Source organism: Colossoma macropomum, unplaced genomic scaffold, assembly GCF_904425465.1.
Source record: "Colossoma macropomum unplaced genomic scaffold, Colossoma_macropomum, whole genome shotgun sequence".
In the NCBI taxonomy this organism is placed as follows: Eukaryota; Metazoa; Chordata; class Actinopteri; order Characiformes; family Serrasalmidae; genus Colossoma; species Colossoma macropomum.
The window spans coordinates 34,443,921-34,463,492 of NW_023494800.1; the positions used below are offsets into that span (position 1 = coordinate 34,443,921).

Below are 19,572 nucleotides of genomic sequence, written 5' to 3' on the forward strand. Positions count from 1 at the left end.
GTGAAAATGAGAACAAGTCTCGGAGGGCTATGGTCAGCTGCAAGTCTGTAAATGACTAATAAAGTTATGGCATGAGTACTCCTGGAGAACCACCCTTCTACAGCTAATTTAGCATATCTGACTGCTCTCGAGAACCTTTGTTATCTTGGTTTGCTGTGTCAGATTAGAGCAGGAGCTAAAGTCCTACATGATAGTGGATGCTCAGAAGCATGATTGTGCAACATCTCACCTGAAACTGGCTTTTATGAGAACATAGACCACTTAGACGTTACAGACACTAGACCTCGTTCACCAATGTCTTCTAAAGTTTGTTCTTAAGCGTGTTCGACCTGGGCTATAAACTATAAACAGATGGCGTCTCTTCAGTGATCTGCTCTGTAAAAACTTTATAAAAAATACAAAGAGCGTCTAAGATTTTTGGCTTTCAGCAGTAAATTGTAAGCATATAGCAACATGTGTGATCATAAAACACATGTTCTGTTAAGTTGAGGGGAGCTTTTACCAAAAAATAAATAAATGAAGAAAGAAAAATTTACATTAATTTCATGCAGTTACTGAATAATTTGCCTTACGACTTGGTCATGTGAATTCAGACGGAAAAACCAAAACATACCCATGAGCATAAGAGGTTAAGAAGAAATTTCTTCTAAGAATGGCATCCATCCATCATCTAAACCGCTTATCCTTCTGGGTCACGGTGGGGTGCTGGAGCCTATCCCAGCTGTCATTGGGCGGAAGGCAGGATACACCCTGGACAGGTCGCCAGTCCATCGCAGGGCAGACAACAGCCACCACCCATTTAAAAAAAAAACAGCTTAATAAAATAACAATAATAATAATAATAATAATAATATCGCTTTTCCATTGGTTACAGGCTTTAACTTCTGTTTGCTGCTGCTGCCAGAGTAACACTGAAGGATGGCACATGTACAGTGGAAAAAAGCACATGAATTTTTATCTGAGCGTTCACATTAAGGTCACACAGCCACGAATCAGATACGTATCTGATCTAGGACAAAATACTGCTACTACTATTACTAATGATAATAATAATAATTGTAAGGTCTGTAAGGTCAGAGTGGTTTAATATGTCCACAGTGGTGGTTACAGGTAACAGACATCTAAAAGTCTCTAAAAGCTCCCTCACAAGGGGCTATTACACAAAATGGTTATGAATACGCTGCCTGATGTCTAAAACACTGTTTTACAATAGTTTTGAAAAGGTTTTGGCCCAAAACCTATTTTTATAAAGCATTGTAAGACAAAATATTCCCCCCCCAAAAAAATTGATTTTATTCAGATTTTCCATTATTTTACCATTATCGATATTCCATTTAAAACTCAGAAGACTCGTGTAGGTTCACTGGTGTTTTTGGACAGTAAATAAAATGTCTATATCTGTTGTAGTCATGGCGACCCCTGGTTCTCATCACCACCACTGTAAAGGCATCTGAACCATTTCACACCAAACCACTCTGAACGATTTTGCTTACATCTCAGACATTTTGGGAAAAATCCCCTTTGAACAGCGCCTGTTCGTGGACCACCTAGGATCCCTGATGACTGATTTGAGAACCAATGCCTTACAGAGCCTGAGCATTCGTTAGGCTTCGTTTAAGCACAATTTTTTTTTTCTCTGTAAGAAATGAATGATAGAATGTTGAGAAAACTCAAATCTAACTGCCACAAATGATGTCACAAACGATACCTGGGATAGCATAGCAACAGCCTAGCAATCACCTGAAATGCCATAGCAACAGCCTAGCAACACCTTAGCAACAACCTGGAGCTCCATAGCAGTGGCTTAGCAAAAGCTAAGGCCACATTCACATTACCAGGATGAAGTGGCACAGAACCAGTTTTTTGGTCATAATGTGACTCCGACCTGAGCCACTTTCATATGTGGCCCTAGATCAGATACGTATCTGATTCATGGCCATACGACCTTAATGTGACGCTCAGATTGGAATTTCAATGAGTTTTTTTCCACTGCGCGTGCGCTATCATTCAGTTACTCTGGCAGCAGCGCCAAACAGAAGTTACAGCCTGTAAACGGTGGAAAAGAAGCTCATCTCACCTTTTTCTCCTTCGTCTCGCTCTAATAATGAAGCTGAGAGCTGATCAGAGTTAATGATCTTCTCAGTGAAGCTCGTTCTGCTCGTTAGTTTGTGCTGATGATGGACACCAGGACGTTCACATTAATGACAGATTTGAGTCACTTATCTAAACGAGTGTGAACCATCATGTTAGCGAGATTGGATCTGAGCAAAAAATCGGATTTGAGCAATGAGACTTGTAATGTGAACGTAGCAACCACCTGGGATAACATAAACACCTTAGCCACCACCTGGCATACCATAGCAATGACCTAGCAACCCCTTAGTAGCCACGTAGGAATTCACAGCAATGGCAAGCCAACTTGAAGTCCGTTTCACAAACCTTTTCCAGTTTACTTATATTCAATTTACATTCTCTATCAACAGATCTGTGTCTGCACTTCTTTTTCTGTTTGTTTCAGACTCCAAAATTCTGCTCTTTCCACAGAATGTTTTCAATGAGCTACGAGTGAGAGATTATTCATATAACATTACAGCAAGCTTTTGTGAACACTGCTCCTAACTGTGACTTCTAAGGGTTAATTTGCAGGAAAAGGAATGAAAAGATTCCCTAACATGTTCTAGAGCTTGTAAGAGCTCTTCAGGAAACAGGAAAGCAATTTTTTTTTTTTAAACATGGCATGTTTCCAATCTTGGTTTATGCAGGGCGACAGCAGCAGGCCCCAGAAATGAAAGGACATTTTGTTTCGGCCAGGGGGCCGCTGACTTCCCTCAGAGTTGGTGAAGAAATCCGACTGAAATGAACTCCGCAGTGACACGTGTTGAGTTCAGGAGGGCCCTAAAACTTACAGAGTGACCCCAAATTTTAACAGGATTTTCATGGGGAATGTAGTGCCATTGTCTTCTGGACCACCAAATGAAGTGTTTATGTGTGGGGTTGTAAGTTCATGTTTGTCATTTGAACATGAAAAACAGCTTTTTTGCCTTCTGACTGGCTCCTACCGGGTCATTTGCATACTAATGTTAACAACATAGCTATGACAACAAGCATATCCAAACAAATGTGGGTAGTGTGCAGAAGTGAGGTGACACACACTACAGTTTCAGAGAGCTGAGTATGCAATTTGAGTTTAGACGTTTTATATTGTCCTTAATTTAGAAAGTATTCGTTTTTTGGACTCATCTTGGATTCGATAGTATTTCTTGTTGTGCTCCTCTTATACTTAATAGTATTTGTAGTTGGTCTGATCTTGGAATTCATTGTAATTGTACTTTAACATGTCTTGAACTTGTTAGTATTTGTTCTCAGACTCAACGAGGGCGTGACAGCGTTAGTACTCTGACTTGTCCAAGCACTCTGACTTGTCTTTAACCTGATAGTATTTGTACTTGGACTGGGCTTGGACTTGACAGCATGTATTTGTACTTGGACTTGTCTTGGAATTCATTGTATTTGTAATCAGACACACGAAAGTAGAAACAGGGGATAGTGGAGACCAGTATTTGCACATCTGGGGTTTTTAAAATGCAGAGTTATTTAAAAATCTTATGAGTGAAACTACTGTTTTTCAATACAGAAAAATGTGAAAACATCATGTCATTATGTTAGTAGGGAACTACGCTGCCTCTCACAGCTCCCTAAAAAAGAAAGAAGCGGGTGGTTAAAGCAGAAGTCAGGACACCACTGGGGTTTCCCTGATGTTAGGACAGAATTTAGAGAAATTTTCTCTACACTCTTTAAAAGATTTTTTTATGGGTTCTTTAGTAAAGGCAATAGTTCTATTTAGAACCATGAGTTCTACATAGAAACATTTCATGCTTAAATTGTTCTTTTTATGGTGAAATGGTTCTTCAGATTGATGGAGAATGTGTTGTTATCGCTGCTGTTGGAGGAAAACCTTGTATCTCCATTTTTGACATTTTTCAGTTTTTTACATAATTTGAAAATAACTGTTGCCCTTTATATTGTATCTACATTTCATGAAGAATGGACCAACAGAAACGGCCCAAAATGACTTTGAAAGAAGTCTGGTTCCATTAACTTACATTAAAAGTAAAGTAGGTTTTTGCCTTCTCCTGTAAAGTTACCATTTTGGAGATACAAGGTTTTGTTCCGACAACAGCGATATGGTTCTGTATAGAACCTGTTTGAAAAGGGTTCTATATAGCACCAAAAAGTGTTCTGCGATTGGTATGATGCCAAGCTTATAACAAAAGTTTTCCTTTTGTTATAAGCTTGGCATCATAACAATTGAAGATTGTTCAATTCCTTTTAGAACCCTTTTCAAACAGAACCATAAACAACACAACACATTCTCCATCAATCTGACGAACCATTTCACCATGCAAAAACAAATGTAAGCATTTAGCACAATTCCATGCTGGCCTGGTGCTGGTTTAGCTGGTCACCCAGCATGGTCATACTGGTTGACCAGCATACCAGCATCAAAAACACAACATATGCTGGTTTTGCTGGTGACCAGCCATGCTGGTTTTTCTAGCAGGGTTTAGAGTGAAGATGAGGGCTGGGAAATATGACAATAAATAAATTTTTATTGTGATAAATTTCGTCACAATACAATACAGTATGCTTTTCTGCATGTTTCATTATAAAGAGAGAAAAATTAGTCCTGTTTAACTAGAATTAGTGCTAAATATTCATTCAAAATCATTATATTCACATTATTTTTATAGTTTTTTTTTTTAATCTAGCACTGCTCCAAATAATCAGAAAAAATAAATATTGTGATGTATCGTGTATCATGAAAATTTCCTGAAGTATTGCAATATTATGTTTTGGCCATATCGCCCACCTCTAGTCAGGATGTTTCTGTCATAGGACGTCTGTTTCCTATCACCACCACTGTGAACAATTCTGACTCAGTAAGTTTCTCTGGAACATCTGTAAGTTTCATCAAACCACTATGAGGGACCATTCACCTCTTCTCGAGTTAATTATTCACAAATTGTAAAAAATCGCTGGACTTCCCCTTTTAGGAACGCTCCGTTTGTTTTATCAGCGAAGATAAAATAAGGAATGGGCAGAACATTATTAATAGCCGGTCATTTACAGCGTGACCGCTGCTGTAAAAGTTTCCTGGTGGCTCATTCGGTTTAAACGGTTCGAAAGAGGAACCAGCTTCACCAGCACGCGCGCTGCTGTAACGCGGGCGCCTCGCCTCGCGCCGCTCGCATCCAGCGCACGCGGAAACCACCCAGCTGAGTTACGGTGCTCATTTTTCTCACAGCAGGGTTTGGCCCCGCCCCTTTTCCGTGCGTTGCTCAGAGCTGCCTTTAGAGTTACTGTACAGTAACGGACTGAGAGCAGCGCGAGGACTTCACGGACTTTCAGCAGTACTTTCAGGTAATTTCTGTTAGTTTTGCCGGCACAAAGAAGGCCACGTGCCTTTAGGAGAGATATGCTGACCCCAAGTAGCCACTGCTTTGTTGTTCACTCAGTACACTAGCCTGCCTATAATTCACTGTACTGTCTTATCTGAACTCTTCCTTACTATGTTAGAAAAACACTGCTGCTTCTCAAACAAGTAAACATAAACATATCAGTTGTTGACTTTTTTATTGTTTATTGATGAGATTCATGAAGATGCTTCCTGACCTCTGTGGTGTCTTTTGTTCTCACTGTTAGCTTGTCATGTCAGCTCTAAGAAGCTTCTGATGGATTCTTTCGAGGCCAGTGACCCACGGTGGAGCGAGGTAATGCAAACCACATGAGCTCTCCGAGCTTCTGAACTTGGCTTCGGCCGAGATATGCTGCACTTTGTTCTCTCCCTAAATCTCAGACCTTGTGCTTTGTTAAAGGAGAACCTCACAGAGCTTTCAAAATGTCTGCATAAATCAGTGGTTGAGATGCAGATAGGCTCAGTCAGAGCGGCCTGACGCGGAGGGGTCTGTTGTTGAGAAACTTGCCGACTCAGATCTGCTTTACAGTGGAGGTGATAGGAACCAGGCGTCCCGATGGCCGTGACGCAAACGTAGCCATTTCAGTTCATGGCTCTCCTTGAGTCAGCATTTTTGTCGTCTTTCATTTTTTATGTTTTAACACACACACATTTACAGAAATGGTCCAAAATGACTTCTATTGAATGTGAAGAATGTTTTTTTTTTCTCTTGGAAAGTTACCATTTTGGAGATACAAGGATTTTTTCTCACAGTGATGGTTTATTTTTATTATCTGAAACCACCGGTGAACATGTCTTTTCTGTTTTATGTGTAATGTTGATGGAAAAATCGCAGCAAATCTGAAAGAAAAACTATTTTGCCTTACTAACACCCTGCATGTATCCCTCCACCAAGAATGGATTTTAGGCTAAAACCTTTTCTCAAAAGCATCGCAAATATCTCAGTGTATTTGTGATCATGTCAGGTATTTGTAGAGGCATTAAATTCTTCAGACATCTGCTTCCTATCACCACCACTGTGAACAACACTGATTCTCTAGAACAGAGCATTTCACACCAAACCACTCTGGACAACTCACGTCACGGTTTATTCAGTCACTATATTACAAAGTAGAAGTATCTGTTATGGAGTCTGTGGTGATGCTTTTCCTTTCTTTCTTTCTTTCTTTGTCTAGAATGAGAAGATGCATCGTTCAGCGCAAGCTGAGAAGGACTTCACTGTTCTTCACGTCAGCACTAATATGTCTTTGTTTAATCATTGGATACACAATGTTTAGGAAGTGTTACTACCTGAGCGGACGTAAGGAGCAAAGCGATCAAACGAACAGCAGGCGGCTCACTGAGCAACATGGCATCGACTGCTCAGACATTTACGAGTTGGACCCGGTGGCAGTGGGCAAATCCTTGGCCCTCAGAAGACAAGCCATACGTGTTTTGGACGACGAGGACATTGCAAATGCCACCTCAGACTGCAGACGCTATCTGGCATCCAAGGGCTACGGTAGCATTCGGACATCTGAACTAGAACGTGACTTTCCTCTTGCCTATTCTTTGGTGGTCCACAAAGATGCGGCCATGGTGGAGCGAATCCTGCGGGCAATCTACGTTCCCCACAATTCCTACTGCATCCATTATGACCTGAAGTCTTCGCCGCAGTTTGTGGCGGCCATGCAGGGGCTGGCCCGCTGTCTGCCCAATGTCTTCATCGCATCCAAGCTGGAGAGGGTGCAGTACGCCAGCATCACGCGCCTCCGCGCTGACCTCAACTGCCTCTCCGACCTCATGGTGTCGGAGATCAAGTGGAAGTACGCCATCAACCTGTGCGGCCAGGACTTCCCACTGCGCTCCAATGTGGAGTTGGTGGAGGAACTGAAGGCTCTGAAAGGAGGCAGCATGATGGAGACGGTGCGTCCTAGTGCGCTAAAGAGAAAGCGATTCAGTTACCGCTATGCCCTGAAGGACACTCAATCTCAGTTCCACCATCTCCCTGTCAAAACGGACCAGGTCAAGAGCCCACCACCCCATGGCATTGAGATGTTTGTGGGCAGTGCCTACTTCGTTCTGTCCCGGGAGTTTGTAAGCTTTGTTCAGTGGAGCCCCCTGGTGAAAGACTTCTTGTCCTGGTCGGAGGACACCTACTCACCAGATGAGCATTTCTGGGCCTCTCTGATCCGTGTGCCTGGTGTTCCGGGTGGGTTGAAAAGTTCTGACCCGGATGTCTCGGACCTAGTGAGCAGAACCCGCCTGGTAAAGTGGCAGTACCTGGAGGACACACTTTACCCACCGTGCACTGGCATACATGTACGCAGCGTGTGCATTTACGGTGCTGCTGAGCTCCGATGGCTCCTATACTACGGCCACTGGTTTGCCAATAAGGTGGACCCTAGGGTGGACCCAGTGCTTGTGGAATGTCTGGAGGAGAAGCTGGCCGAGAGACAGGCTGTAATGTCTACAGCACACTGACAGCTGGCGTGGTTTCACTTAGCCTGACTAACATCCTGTTTGTGAATGACGAGGGATTTCTCAAACTGTTGATGGCTGGAAAATCGTTTTAAGACAGGGATTTGCTGAAGACTTACAAAAGTTAGCAGCCTTCCTTAAAATTTTCAATTGATCTTTTAATAGTAAGTTAACAGAACAATACATTTGTCTTACGTTCTGTTAACTGACTATAACTTATAAATTTTACTCAAAAACGAGCCTTACCTTTTTAGGATGACATGCCATTTTACAGTGTATGCCTTAATTATTTAAATCAATGATTGTTTGGTTCATAATGAGGATGGGAATGAAATTATGTGATTGTATTCCCTGCTGAAAAAGGACTTTAGAAACCATTAGGATTAAAGCCTAATTATTTGTTGGAATTGGCTTCATGGTTTCCAATGGATACCAATACTTTCCTGTAGAACACCTTTAGATCCCATTAGGGAACCATGCACATGCAATGGTTTCTGTGAGTTTTTTCAGCAGGGATGCGACTCACTTACCCAAGCTCTGCCCACAGACTTGCAATTGGGGCCAGGTTGGACAGGCTTATGAAACATTGGGCAAAATTCTATGGGAAATTATATAATTTTTTATAGTGACATATATAATGTTGCATTTTTAGTTCACAATGCTACATTACTGAGCCAGACTACAGTCATGTGTAAACATTTAAGCACCCCCAGTCGAATGTTTTATTGATTTTCTGGGAACTTTTCTGGAACTTCAATATGGAATTTTTCTGCAAATGTTAGTGCAAAATTTCTATTTATTTACCGAGTTTAACAAATCAGAAAGAATAAAAAATAAAATACAAAATGCACAATTACTTTTACACAGGACACATTTTATGTTTTTTCCACCCAATATGTTAAAGCCAGCAAATGAACAATAACTGTGCACTCAGTAGAGGATGTGTAAACTTATTATTATTTAGAAAAACATCATTTGTTTAACTTGCATTCCAACTGTTTGTCAGTTCAGCCACAAAGAAAAATACTTCATGCACTACCAAGCAAATTTAACTGGTATTTTTCCCCTCAGATAAATACTTTGAATGAAACTATGCAAATTTTTAATCTATTTGAACACAAGCAATGTTATAAAATGGATATTTCCAGGCCTTAAATCTGATTAGCTGAGCCACATTCTAAAATATTTCATATACACACACCTGTGACCACCTCACACCAACTGAAATGTGTATTAATGCAGCAAATCGCCCAAACTGACCTGTGAATGGACTGTGAAGCTCACATGGACCGCTAAGTGTGTCGACAGATGAAGTAAATGAACTGATTTTCTCAACAACTAGGCTAAAAATAGCAGGCAAAACAGGTTAAAAGATACCTAACAGGCTACACTGCTCCACCGCTAGAAAAATAAGCATAGACCGGCATTGCTGATCACCAGCCAAACCAGCATATGTTGTGTTTTGGATGCTGGTATGTTGGACAACAGTGAATCTTTCTGTGAAAGTTGCTAAACACAGCTGCTGTTTTTAGCAACTTTCACAGAAAGATTCACAGAAAGATTCACAGAAAGATTCATTGCAAACTGTAAAAAAGTAAAGCCTATGTTACTGAAATGCTTTACACACTTCAAATGCTCGTGTTTTTGGTTAGATCTGTCTAAAACCTTGCGTGGGAAAACTAATGTGTGGCACAGTTAGCTTGATGCTAACACAGGAATTCTCATTGAGATGCTAGCAGAAATTAGCGTTATCGTTCCTGTGGTAACTTGGTGAGCAAAAACTGCTTATATAGTGAGATTTCTGCATTAGACACTGCTCTATTATAATACTTTCGTTATTATATGATAAAAATGAAAAGTTCATGAAATGACTTCTAATGAGTGACTGCATGTCTTTCTTCAGCAGTCCAGATACTTAGCATCAATCCATCACATTCTTACAGCCCTGTGATGCTGGACCTATGGACAGAACTCAGGCCGAAGCACACACATTATGTTAAACATGCTAAATGCTAATATATAGGCACTATGAAGCGATGTGATTACATAGCAGTGTTTAACGTAGAAATCTGTTTTATTTAAAAGCAGTACCACAAATACGCTACTTGTTTGTTCACCACGGTATTTCAGCGCCACGCTCGGTTAGCTCAGCGCTATTTTGGATTTTGATGTAAACTCTAGTTTCAATATAGATATTTCATGTTTGCAAGAGGTATGCAAGTAAATATTCACTTTTAAAGCAACATCTCTTGCCCTGCTAGAAAAACCCAGCATATTAGCAGAAAATTATTAGAAAATCAATAAAACATAATTTGTCTAACTTGCATTCCAACTGTTTGTCAGTTCAGCCACAAAAATTACTTCAAAAAGCAAATTTAACTGGTATTTTTCCCCTCAAATAAATATTTTGAATGAAACTATGCAAATTTTTTATCGACTTGAACACAAGCAATGTTATAAAATGGATATTTCCAGGCCTTAAATCTGATTAGCTGAAGCAATGTGATTACATAGCTGTGTAATCAATGTGATTAAGCGATGTGATTACATAGCAGTGTTTAACATAGAAATCTGTTTTATTTTGGATTTTGGATTTTGATGTAAACTCTAGTTTCAATATAGATATTTCACGTTTGCAACAGGTATGCAAGTAAATATTCACTTTTAAAGCAACATCTCTTTCCCTGCTAGAAAAAAACCCGGCATATTAGAATAGCTGGCCGCCAGCAAAACCAGCTAGGTTGCGTTTTGGATGATGCTGGTCAGCAACTATTGAAGCTGCTATGCCAATCACTTCCAAAAATCAGCTAAACCAGCACCAGATCAGCATAAACCAACGCATGCTGATCTAAGCTGTTCTTTCAGCCAGGACTTTCCATATTGAAGTGGTAAATTGCCTGTTAGGCAGTTGGCTTTCTGTTCCTGTTTAACCTGCTCTACTGAGGGCAGAAAATATCCACAGGGAATACAGAGAATATACAGTTAAACATAGTCCAATAGCAGCAACTAGTGAGGTTCAACTGACTATTTATCACCTGGTAGGACTTTATGTGCCCAGATTTCAACAATAACAGCTGGGCTTTTTTCAAGCAGTGATTATGAAGCCACATTGTCTTCTGAAGCTGCGCTTTCCTAAAAGAGGTTGATGCTTGTCACATTCTTGTTCTCGATGTACTTCCATCTTCACTTGGCCGTAGCGACCTGCACTTTGTCCCAGAATGTCTCAGAGACATTTAATATGGCATAAAATGATAACTTAAAAAAGTAAGCACACTTTCACAATCATGAACGACATCCATTTTCAGTTGGATATTTTGGCCGTGAACTCAAAATATAATAGGCATGTGAAAAATAAGTTGGGTAGCATACGCTAAATGATCCACATTTCTTGGTGGAGGAATATTTATTGCGATTATTAGTCATTGTAACTTTTTACAATTATTTATTGATTTTTTTTTATTATAGTTTAGGTTGTGTGCTTTTTATAAAAGCACTAAAACCACCAGAGGCTGTGCTTCATGGTGATTTTATCATGGATAAAAGGGTTTTAATACCACTTGAGATAAAATCACAAGAACACAGCCTCTTGTGGCTTCTAGCCTTTTTTTTTACATGCATTCAAACACCAAAAACACTTGAAATCATCTGCCATGTTTTTACAATGTAGGCAGATTGGAGATAACAACAAATTGCCACCATGCCAACGTTAGCATAGCTTGAATACATGACAAAAAATCCACATCTGACCTTTTCTAGCAGTGGGACCTCAGATAAACATAATGAATCATCATTTCAAACTAATAATGCACTCAAACTGGGACACTTGAGTTGTGAAACACTTCAGTTGTGCAACATTTCCTCATTAGATTGAATTAGATTTTGCTAACATTCTGCAAGGCTTGTACAATCTGACATCAATAGCAATGACATGATGGATTCATGAATGGAGCACACATAGGCCAAGTGTATGAAATCCATGTTAGGAAAGATTGGGACTGTTTTCAAAGAAATCCTAGAATATCTGCTCACTGTCCCTGCCCTGCATTCTGGACACAGCGATAGTGCTGGTCCAACAGTGTCTTCGCTAACCATGTGCTGACAGTGTAATCTGGTCTATGACTAAGCTGTGTCTGGGTTCCAGTGTGGCCAAACACTGACTGGACGATGGTTTTACCACCACATGCTGTGAAACTTGAAGACGTAAATGTCTTATTCCGTTTTTTCTATAATTAAAGGTTAGCTTGAATACTCTGACATGTGTGGTTTGTGGGCAGTGTTGATTTGGGCAGTTTACCGGCTCGGAGAGGAAACTGTCTGCCAGAAGGCGTGCACTCTCATCCAATGTGTTAAAATACCCAGAGCCGCATGGTAAACAATAGATATTGTTCTGTGAGAACACATGGGGGGTTCCATTGGTGCAGTGGTGATATTGCTGTGCTGTATATCAAGCACTGTATTTTAGATGTTTTGGTCTTTGCTGCTGTGCAGTTGGTAATGTTTTTTGTTGCCTGGGTTGCACATAAACTTGAGCGCTGATGTCACTGGCCTCTGGGCATTGGACTCCTTTCATTGGGCTTCTGCTGGCGGCTTAGAAGCTTCTAGTTATGCGTGGCCGCTGGAAATTGCTCATGAGATTTTGTCATTGCCAGTAATGGGCCATAACATTATTGGAGAGAAACTCCTCCTGAAGTTTCGACACTTTCTACTGCCATCCAAGGACTCTGTGCAGGGTTTTTTGTTGTTTGTTGTCCAAAAACTGTTATATAATGACAGTCAATTCTTTTTTGGACAAGTTTGAGTCTGCAACTTTTTTCATATTAAACAATAACAAAAACATGGTAGAAGGGTAAAAGGCCCAAAACAAGACTGTACACCACAAATTTTTCATTAAAATTGAATCATAATAAAAAAAGTACAGAGTGCACTTTTTGTGCACTTTCCACACAATTGAGCTACAAGTGACAGCATCCCTTTGTTATTTTTACATTTAAAGGGCCCATGTCATGAAAACGTTTTAGGAAATAAGAGTTTGATGTAGTGTGTAAACACTGTTAAAGTTTCAAAACACACCACAGTACCGTCCATGTATAGAAATGAATCTGCAAAAATATTCCATATTAAATGTTTATCATTCATTGTATCTCTGATATCACAAAAATTAAGGCATTTACATATTCAGCCTATAGCCTCACCCATTCTGGATAAGGTTATAAGAAGTGCTCTACTGGTTTTCGAATGAGGTACAATACAGGACAGCCAATCAGAATACAAGTCATTCCCAAAGGTCATGCAAAACATGAATTACCACTGTTTTTGGTGTGTAAAACTAAAACAAATGTCAAAAATGTAAGATACAGGCCCTTTAAAAGGTGGTTTAGCTCACAGTTTTCAATAGGGTTTAACTGGGAGTGTATAAGTGAGTCATCTTTTTGTGGTTCCTCTCCTTTTGTTTGCTGTAGAACATGCCGGTTTGGGACACAGCTGGAGCTGAAGTGGATTCAGCAGGAAAAGCCACTAAGCGTCAGTAAAATCAATAGTTTCCACTTTACGTACAGCTCTAGTTCTATACTGCTCCAGCTGCACAGTTCAGACATGAGGTTGGTGTAGTCAGGAGATTCCACACAAGGCTGAACTTCAGCCAGCTTTCACAGCCACAGACTCTGCCAAGACAGATGATATCACTCTCAGCTTCTCCAAAAGCTCCAGCCACAGTTTGATTCCATTACGATTCTTAAAGAAAAACCTCAAATCTCACAATGATTTTGGGGAAATATATATATATATATATACCCAGTTCAGCTATTAAGTGCAAGTTACAGTGGTGTTTTCTCTGTAAAAGATGCGTTAAGCAGGGGCGCACAAACTTTTTGCACTTAGTGTGTCCACTCTTTACTTTTATTACAGCTTCCCTTTCATTTCAGGAGACTCACTTTAAGTTTCTTAAAGGATCTGCAGACACACCTCCAAAATTCAGTCTTAGAAGCTGGTTGATCATTTTCTGAAGTAATCAAACACATTCAGTGGTGTTGAGGTCTGGACTCTGGGGTGGTCAGTCCATCGTTCAGCTTCTTTGTTTGATGTGTCCGACTCCTTTTCTCAGTGAGGTTCTTCTTGACAGCTACACATCCTTTCAGACCCACAGCGCTGAGTTGTCTTCTCACAGTGGAAGGATGGACAGAAACACCTGTGGATGTTTTCAGATCTGAAGCAGCTTGATATTCTCCTCTCTCTCAAAGATGAAAGCTTTAAGTGCTGTTTATCTGATGGGGGACAGTTCTGGTGTCTACCAGGTCTTCCAGGTGGTTGACAGGAGCCCCATTTTCTTTTTGGACTTTTAGAAACTCTTATTTTTTATAATATTTATAATTTAACATTTCCGTGCAGCGAAACACCCACACAAGCCCTCTCTGCAGCCGAGAGTTGAGGGTTAGGTGCCATGCTCAAGGGCACTTCAGTTGGGGGCATTCATGGGCTGGAGGTTAGGGAACCAGCCTTGTGAACTGACAGTACATGACTGAGGTGCCCTTGAGCAAGCCACCTAACCCACCGCTCTGGACAAGTGTGCTCACTGCCCCCTGTGTGTTCACTAGTGTGTATGTGGTGTTTCACTGCACGGAGGGATTAGATTGCGGAGCTGGGACTAATAAGGGTCTTAATGTCCTGTCAGGAGATCGATCCAGTACCATCTGGTTACAAGGCTGGTTTCCTAATCACCACAACTGCCCCTATGTAGCAAACAATTGCTCTAATTGCCCAAACAGGGGCTTGAACCCTGGACCCACAGAGGAAAAGTCTGATGCTCTACCGACTGAGCTATCCAGGCTCTAAAGTAGACTACAATAAAAACAATGGAGACCATGGTGGAGACCTGTAAAGGGAGGCTGATACAGCTTGTCTGCCACTACCTACGCTTATATGACAAATATGCTTGCCAGAACAGTTGCTGTGAAATCAATGACACTTTACAAGCAGACATTGAAACTTACAAACATAAATTAAAACGAGTTGCAGTGGCGAACAGGGATTTATTGGCCCTTGACTGCCACCTAGGGGGAAGGGCTTTTAATCCTCCAGATAGACAACGGCTACACGAGTATATGAAAAACAAGTGGCCATAAGTGGTGCCTGAGAGCAGCATTAGAGTCAAAGGCCTCTTTCCACTATCGAGCCAAATGGTTCTCAGGACCATACTGGGCGGTTCTGCGCTGGCCTGGACTCGTGAGACTGGTTACAGTTTCTCTTTCCGTCTGTTGTAAATCAGAACCAGGAAATATCCAAGAAAACTACACAAACAAACTAACAGGCTAATAGCAACATTCGTCTGTCAGTCCAACTCCAGTCTCTCTCAGCGTGCTCTCATCTTGTCATCTTGTTTATCCTCTAAATGGGTGGTATTTGAGCATGAGTTGCTAAAACAGACTGTACTGCAGTGGGTTTTACTTGTAGCTGGATAACTACATTAGCATTAGTGTCGCCCGGCAGGGTACAACTCAAAGCACCACAGAACAACTCTGTTTTTTATCTTTCTGTCACTTTAACACCAGACATAGCATTAGCTTAGCTAGGAGGCTCCAGCTTCAAACACCCAGAGAAGAGGTTAATTTCAGCTTTCTGTTTCTCTAACATCAGCCACTCGACTTTGCTTCCTCAGAGTCATTATCATCTAAATGTGTATCAGCAAAGCATCCGTTGTGGTGTGGTGAGCAGCGCTGGCAGCATGTTAGCTAAGCTAACCCTAACCAGCTACTCTCTTCTAGCTGCTTAGGCAGCACCGTTTAACATTTAGAAATTGGTGTTCGATTGAAGCTTTGATGTTTATTGAATGGTGGATTTGAAATCGTGCACTGCTTTCATTTATTTGAGCAAACTGAATTTATTCGAATGCATTCGGGTTTGAAGTTAGCTGTGGCACAATACCGACATAAACATAGAACCAATCAGCGAACAGCTACGTCATTACATCATCCCACTGAACGGTGGCCCTGTGGCCCCGAGTACGATTAGCTAACCGTGCCAAAAAAACTTTTTAAGTGTTCCGTGTCGAACTGTGTCCATGTGGAAATGCCACTGGAACGGTTACCCTCCGTGCTTAGAACCGTTCGGCCCTGCAGTGGAAAAGAGGCCAAAGACTCCTCCATTAATAAAGGAATAAAACAGAATTCAGTTGTTGTGAGGAGGTCAAGGGTGTGCCTATATTGAGTATTCTGCAACTAACATGGCTCAGCCAATCAGTTTTCAGGCGCAAGACCTACCCGTTTTATAAACTTTGACAGGCACCTTGTAATTCTACCTTGACGCGGAACTCCAGCATGTCTCAGTTCCCTCCCCTTGTACACCCCCACTGATCCTTCTCCAACCACACAAGGTGTGGTCTATTCTAAATGATTTACACTGTTGACCACAGCAATCTTGTGGTTTTCAGTGTTGTAAATTATTTACACATAGCTATATAATTGCTACAGAAATGAGCTTACGAAGCCTCTGTGTTCACGAAGCCTCAATGATCACTGTTTATTTTGCCATACTTTAAAATTACATCCATAGTGTAATTACACTGCTTGATGTTTTGCCAAAGCTGACAAACAAGGATTTCTGGAAACCTAAGGTCAACTGTAGTTGAACTAAGCCATTAAGATTGAAATAGATGTCAAAATTCTGCATAGTTCAGTGTGTGAGATGTAATCAGAGAGATTCAGAGTGGGTTTGGTGTGAAATGGTTCAGATCTTTACAGTGGTGGTGATAGGAACCAGGGGTCGCCATGACTACAACACAAATATAGACATTTTATTTACCATCCAAAACCACCAGTGAACCTACACGAGTCTTCTGAGTTTATATGGAATGTTGATGATGGAAAATAGAGGAAAATAAGAAAATAATAATTGTTTGAAGTTTTCTACTATTTACTATCTACTATTTTGCCTCACAACGCCCTGCATATTATACATCCCTCCACCATGAATGGATTTTAAGGCCGAAATCTTCTCAAAACTGTCATCAAAGACGTCAGGGAGCGTATTTAAAACCATTTAATGTAATAACTTTCTGTGAGGGAGCTTTTAGAGGTGGACGTCTGGTTCCTATCACCACCACTGTGAACAATTCTGACTCTGTTAGTTCCTCTAAAATGAGTTTGTTTATGCGTTAACCACTTATGTAGAAATGCAGTTTCACTTTAAGGACATTTCCATAGTATCAATGCTAATAACGCACTGAAGAGAATGGTATTGTTCTCACTTATAAAAGAAGGGCTTTTAATGCAAATGCAACCTCTGTTTCTTAAAGGTGGGAAATTTGACACAAAGGTAACATTTTCTGCTGATACTGTTAAGATATGATCACAGAAAACAGGAAAAAGCCCAGTTAAGAAGTTCCTGCTACTGTGTCTGTGTAGCACTGTTTCCTGTGCCAATAGAAACGAGCTGTAGAGCTGATAAATGTAAGGACATAAAAGTACAACAAGACTGCAAACTCTTTTCGGGTTGTCATTATAACAGCTTCACATGTTATTATAATTAAGGGACGTTTTAGCCAAAGTTGTTTTCAGTAATCTGTTGTAAACATGCTTGCTCACATCCTACAGTGGTGAGTGAGTTTTCTGGTTTAAAGATAAGGAAAACTCCCTTCTCATGATGTATCTTGAAGGTGGGAGGAGGTTTTGAAAAACTTCGGCTGCTTTGGGTTGGATTTTTGGAGTTCAGCTGTTTTGAAGTGTATTAGTTAGAGAATGCAGATAGCTAATGTTAGGCAACAAGCTAAAAGCCGCAGTTACATTTAAAAACAAACAAAACAAGCAAAATTACAGACGTGACAAATATCTTGCAATAAAAGGCAACATGTGGTGATATGAAGTCTAGTCACTAGCTTAGCTGTATAACTCGGGGCTAATGTTAGCAAACTACTAAGAATTTCTTAGACAGGTAAAGTTCATGTCTACTTAAAATGGCCTAATATTCAGCTATAATGTTTAATAAACTACTAGTTAAGGCTACAACTACCAGTGACTCTCTGGTTATACGGTAGAAATAAGTGAGCTAATGTTAATGTTAGCTAATCATGTCAAACCCACATCACAACCAGAAAAATACAGTTAATTATCTAGTTCTCCAAATTGCTGTTTTCTTTACGATTCTATTTGAGGACTGATAGAGTTACACTAAGGCTAGCTTGGTTGCATTTATAAGGCTATAGATCAGTGGCTAGGCTAGGCAGCAATTGATTGACACCACAGGGATTCCCAACAGCTATATGATGTACACCAATCAGGCATAACATTATGACCACCTCCTTGATTCTACGCTCATTGTCCATTTTATCAGCTCCACTTACTATATAGGTGCACTTTGTAGCTCTACAGTTACAGACTGTAGTCCATCTGTTTCTCTGATACTCTGTTACCCCCCTTTTACCCTGTTCTTCAGTGGTCAGGACCCCCATGGACCCTCACAGAGCAGGTACTATTTGGGTGGTGGATCATTCTCAGCACTGCAGTAACACTGACGTGGTGGTGGTGTGTTAGTGTGTGTTGTGCTGGTCTGAGTGGATCAGACACAGCAGTGCTGCTGGAGGTTTTTAAACACCTCAGTGTCACTGCTGGACTGAGAATAGTCCACCAACCAAAAATATCCAGCCAACAGCGTCCTGTGGGCGGCGTCCTGTGTTTCTTTTTTTGAGCATGAGAAGAATTACTTAGAAGAGACTCAAAAGTAGAAACTCCCTAAAAGCATGAGAAAGAACCACTGAGAGAACCCAAGATTCAAAAGGAGAAATGATCTAAGAGCATGAGAAAGAACTACTGAGAGGAAAAAAGACTCAGGTTCAAGAAACTTTCAGCTGTGGACTAAGTGACTTATGAAGTCTAGAAGTCAAGAGTTAGTTTTGCAGTATTATCTTTATATAATTAATTAATTTTCATGTTTAATTAATTAAATAGTTACACAATGAATTGCATCTACATGCCATTTCCAGACAAAAACATTGCAAAACTGTTTTTTTTTTTTGCCAAAGAAGACCCACAACAAATGCTTCTCATCAAATTCAAGTCATATCAAAACTATGATTTGGATTGTATGTTTAGAATCTCAACTCTCCACCCAGTTTCCCCACTTGTTCCAATGAGCTACGAACAATTCTTATACAATTGCAACATGCTTCTGGAACCTTCTGACCAGAACTGTGGCTTCTAAGAGTTGAAATGTTTTGGTAGTTAAGCACCACTTTAGATTGATTTGCATGCTTATCTTTATCTGGTTTTATATCTTTTCCAACCAGAAAAGCTGAGCTACGTCCTGAGGCCCTGCTTTGCATGCACTGATGACTCTCTAGCAGGAACAAAACCATGTGTTTCCATGTAGAACCGTGCTAAAGTCTGCTGTAAAGTTCCCCCACAGCCAGGTAACACTAAGGCTAGCAGCTATCCTGATACCAGCACTGATACCGATAGTTTCAAAAGTTTGGAAAGCACAAGTGCATATTAAAGGACCAACTCTGATTCTCATAGTGAAACCTCAGTGTCACTGCTGGACTGAGAATAGTCCACCAACCAAAAATATCCAGCCAACAGCGTCCTGTGGGCAGCGTCCTGTTGCCGCTGATGAAGGACTAGAGGATGACCAACACAAACTGGCAGCAGCAG

At 40.6% G+C, this 19,572-nt stretch overlaps 1 protein-coding gene and 1 non-coding gene across 2 annotated transcripts; one reads left to right on the forward strand and one right to left on the reverse strand.

The window, feature by feature from the left end:
• Nucleotides 1-5,273: 5,273 nt before the first annotated feature.
• On the forward strand, nt 5,274-10,454 carry LOC118820420 (beta-1,3-galactosyl-O-glycosyl-glycoprotein beta-1,6-N-acetylglucosaminyltransferase 4-like). The gene is made up of 3 exons (XM_036588753.1): nt 5,274-5,421; nt 5,704-5,771; nt 6,652-10,454. Exon 3 carries the CDS (start codon nt 6,653-6,655, stop codon nt 7,937-7,939), a length of 1,287 nt encoding a protein of 428 aa, XP_036444646.1. The 5' UTR covers nt 5,274-5,421; nt 5,704-5,771; nt 6,652; the 3' UTR covers nt 7,940-10,454.
• A 4,232-nt stretch (nt 10,455-14,686) lies between these two features.
• trnak-uuu lies at nt 14,687-14,759 on the reverse strand. Its single transcript has one exon. It is a non-coding gene; the product is annotated as a tRNA-Lys (tRNA).
• Nucleotides 14,760-19,572: the final 4,813 nt, after the last annotated feature.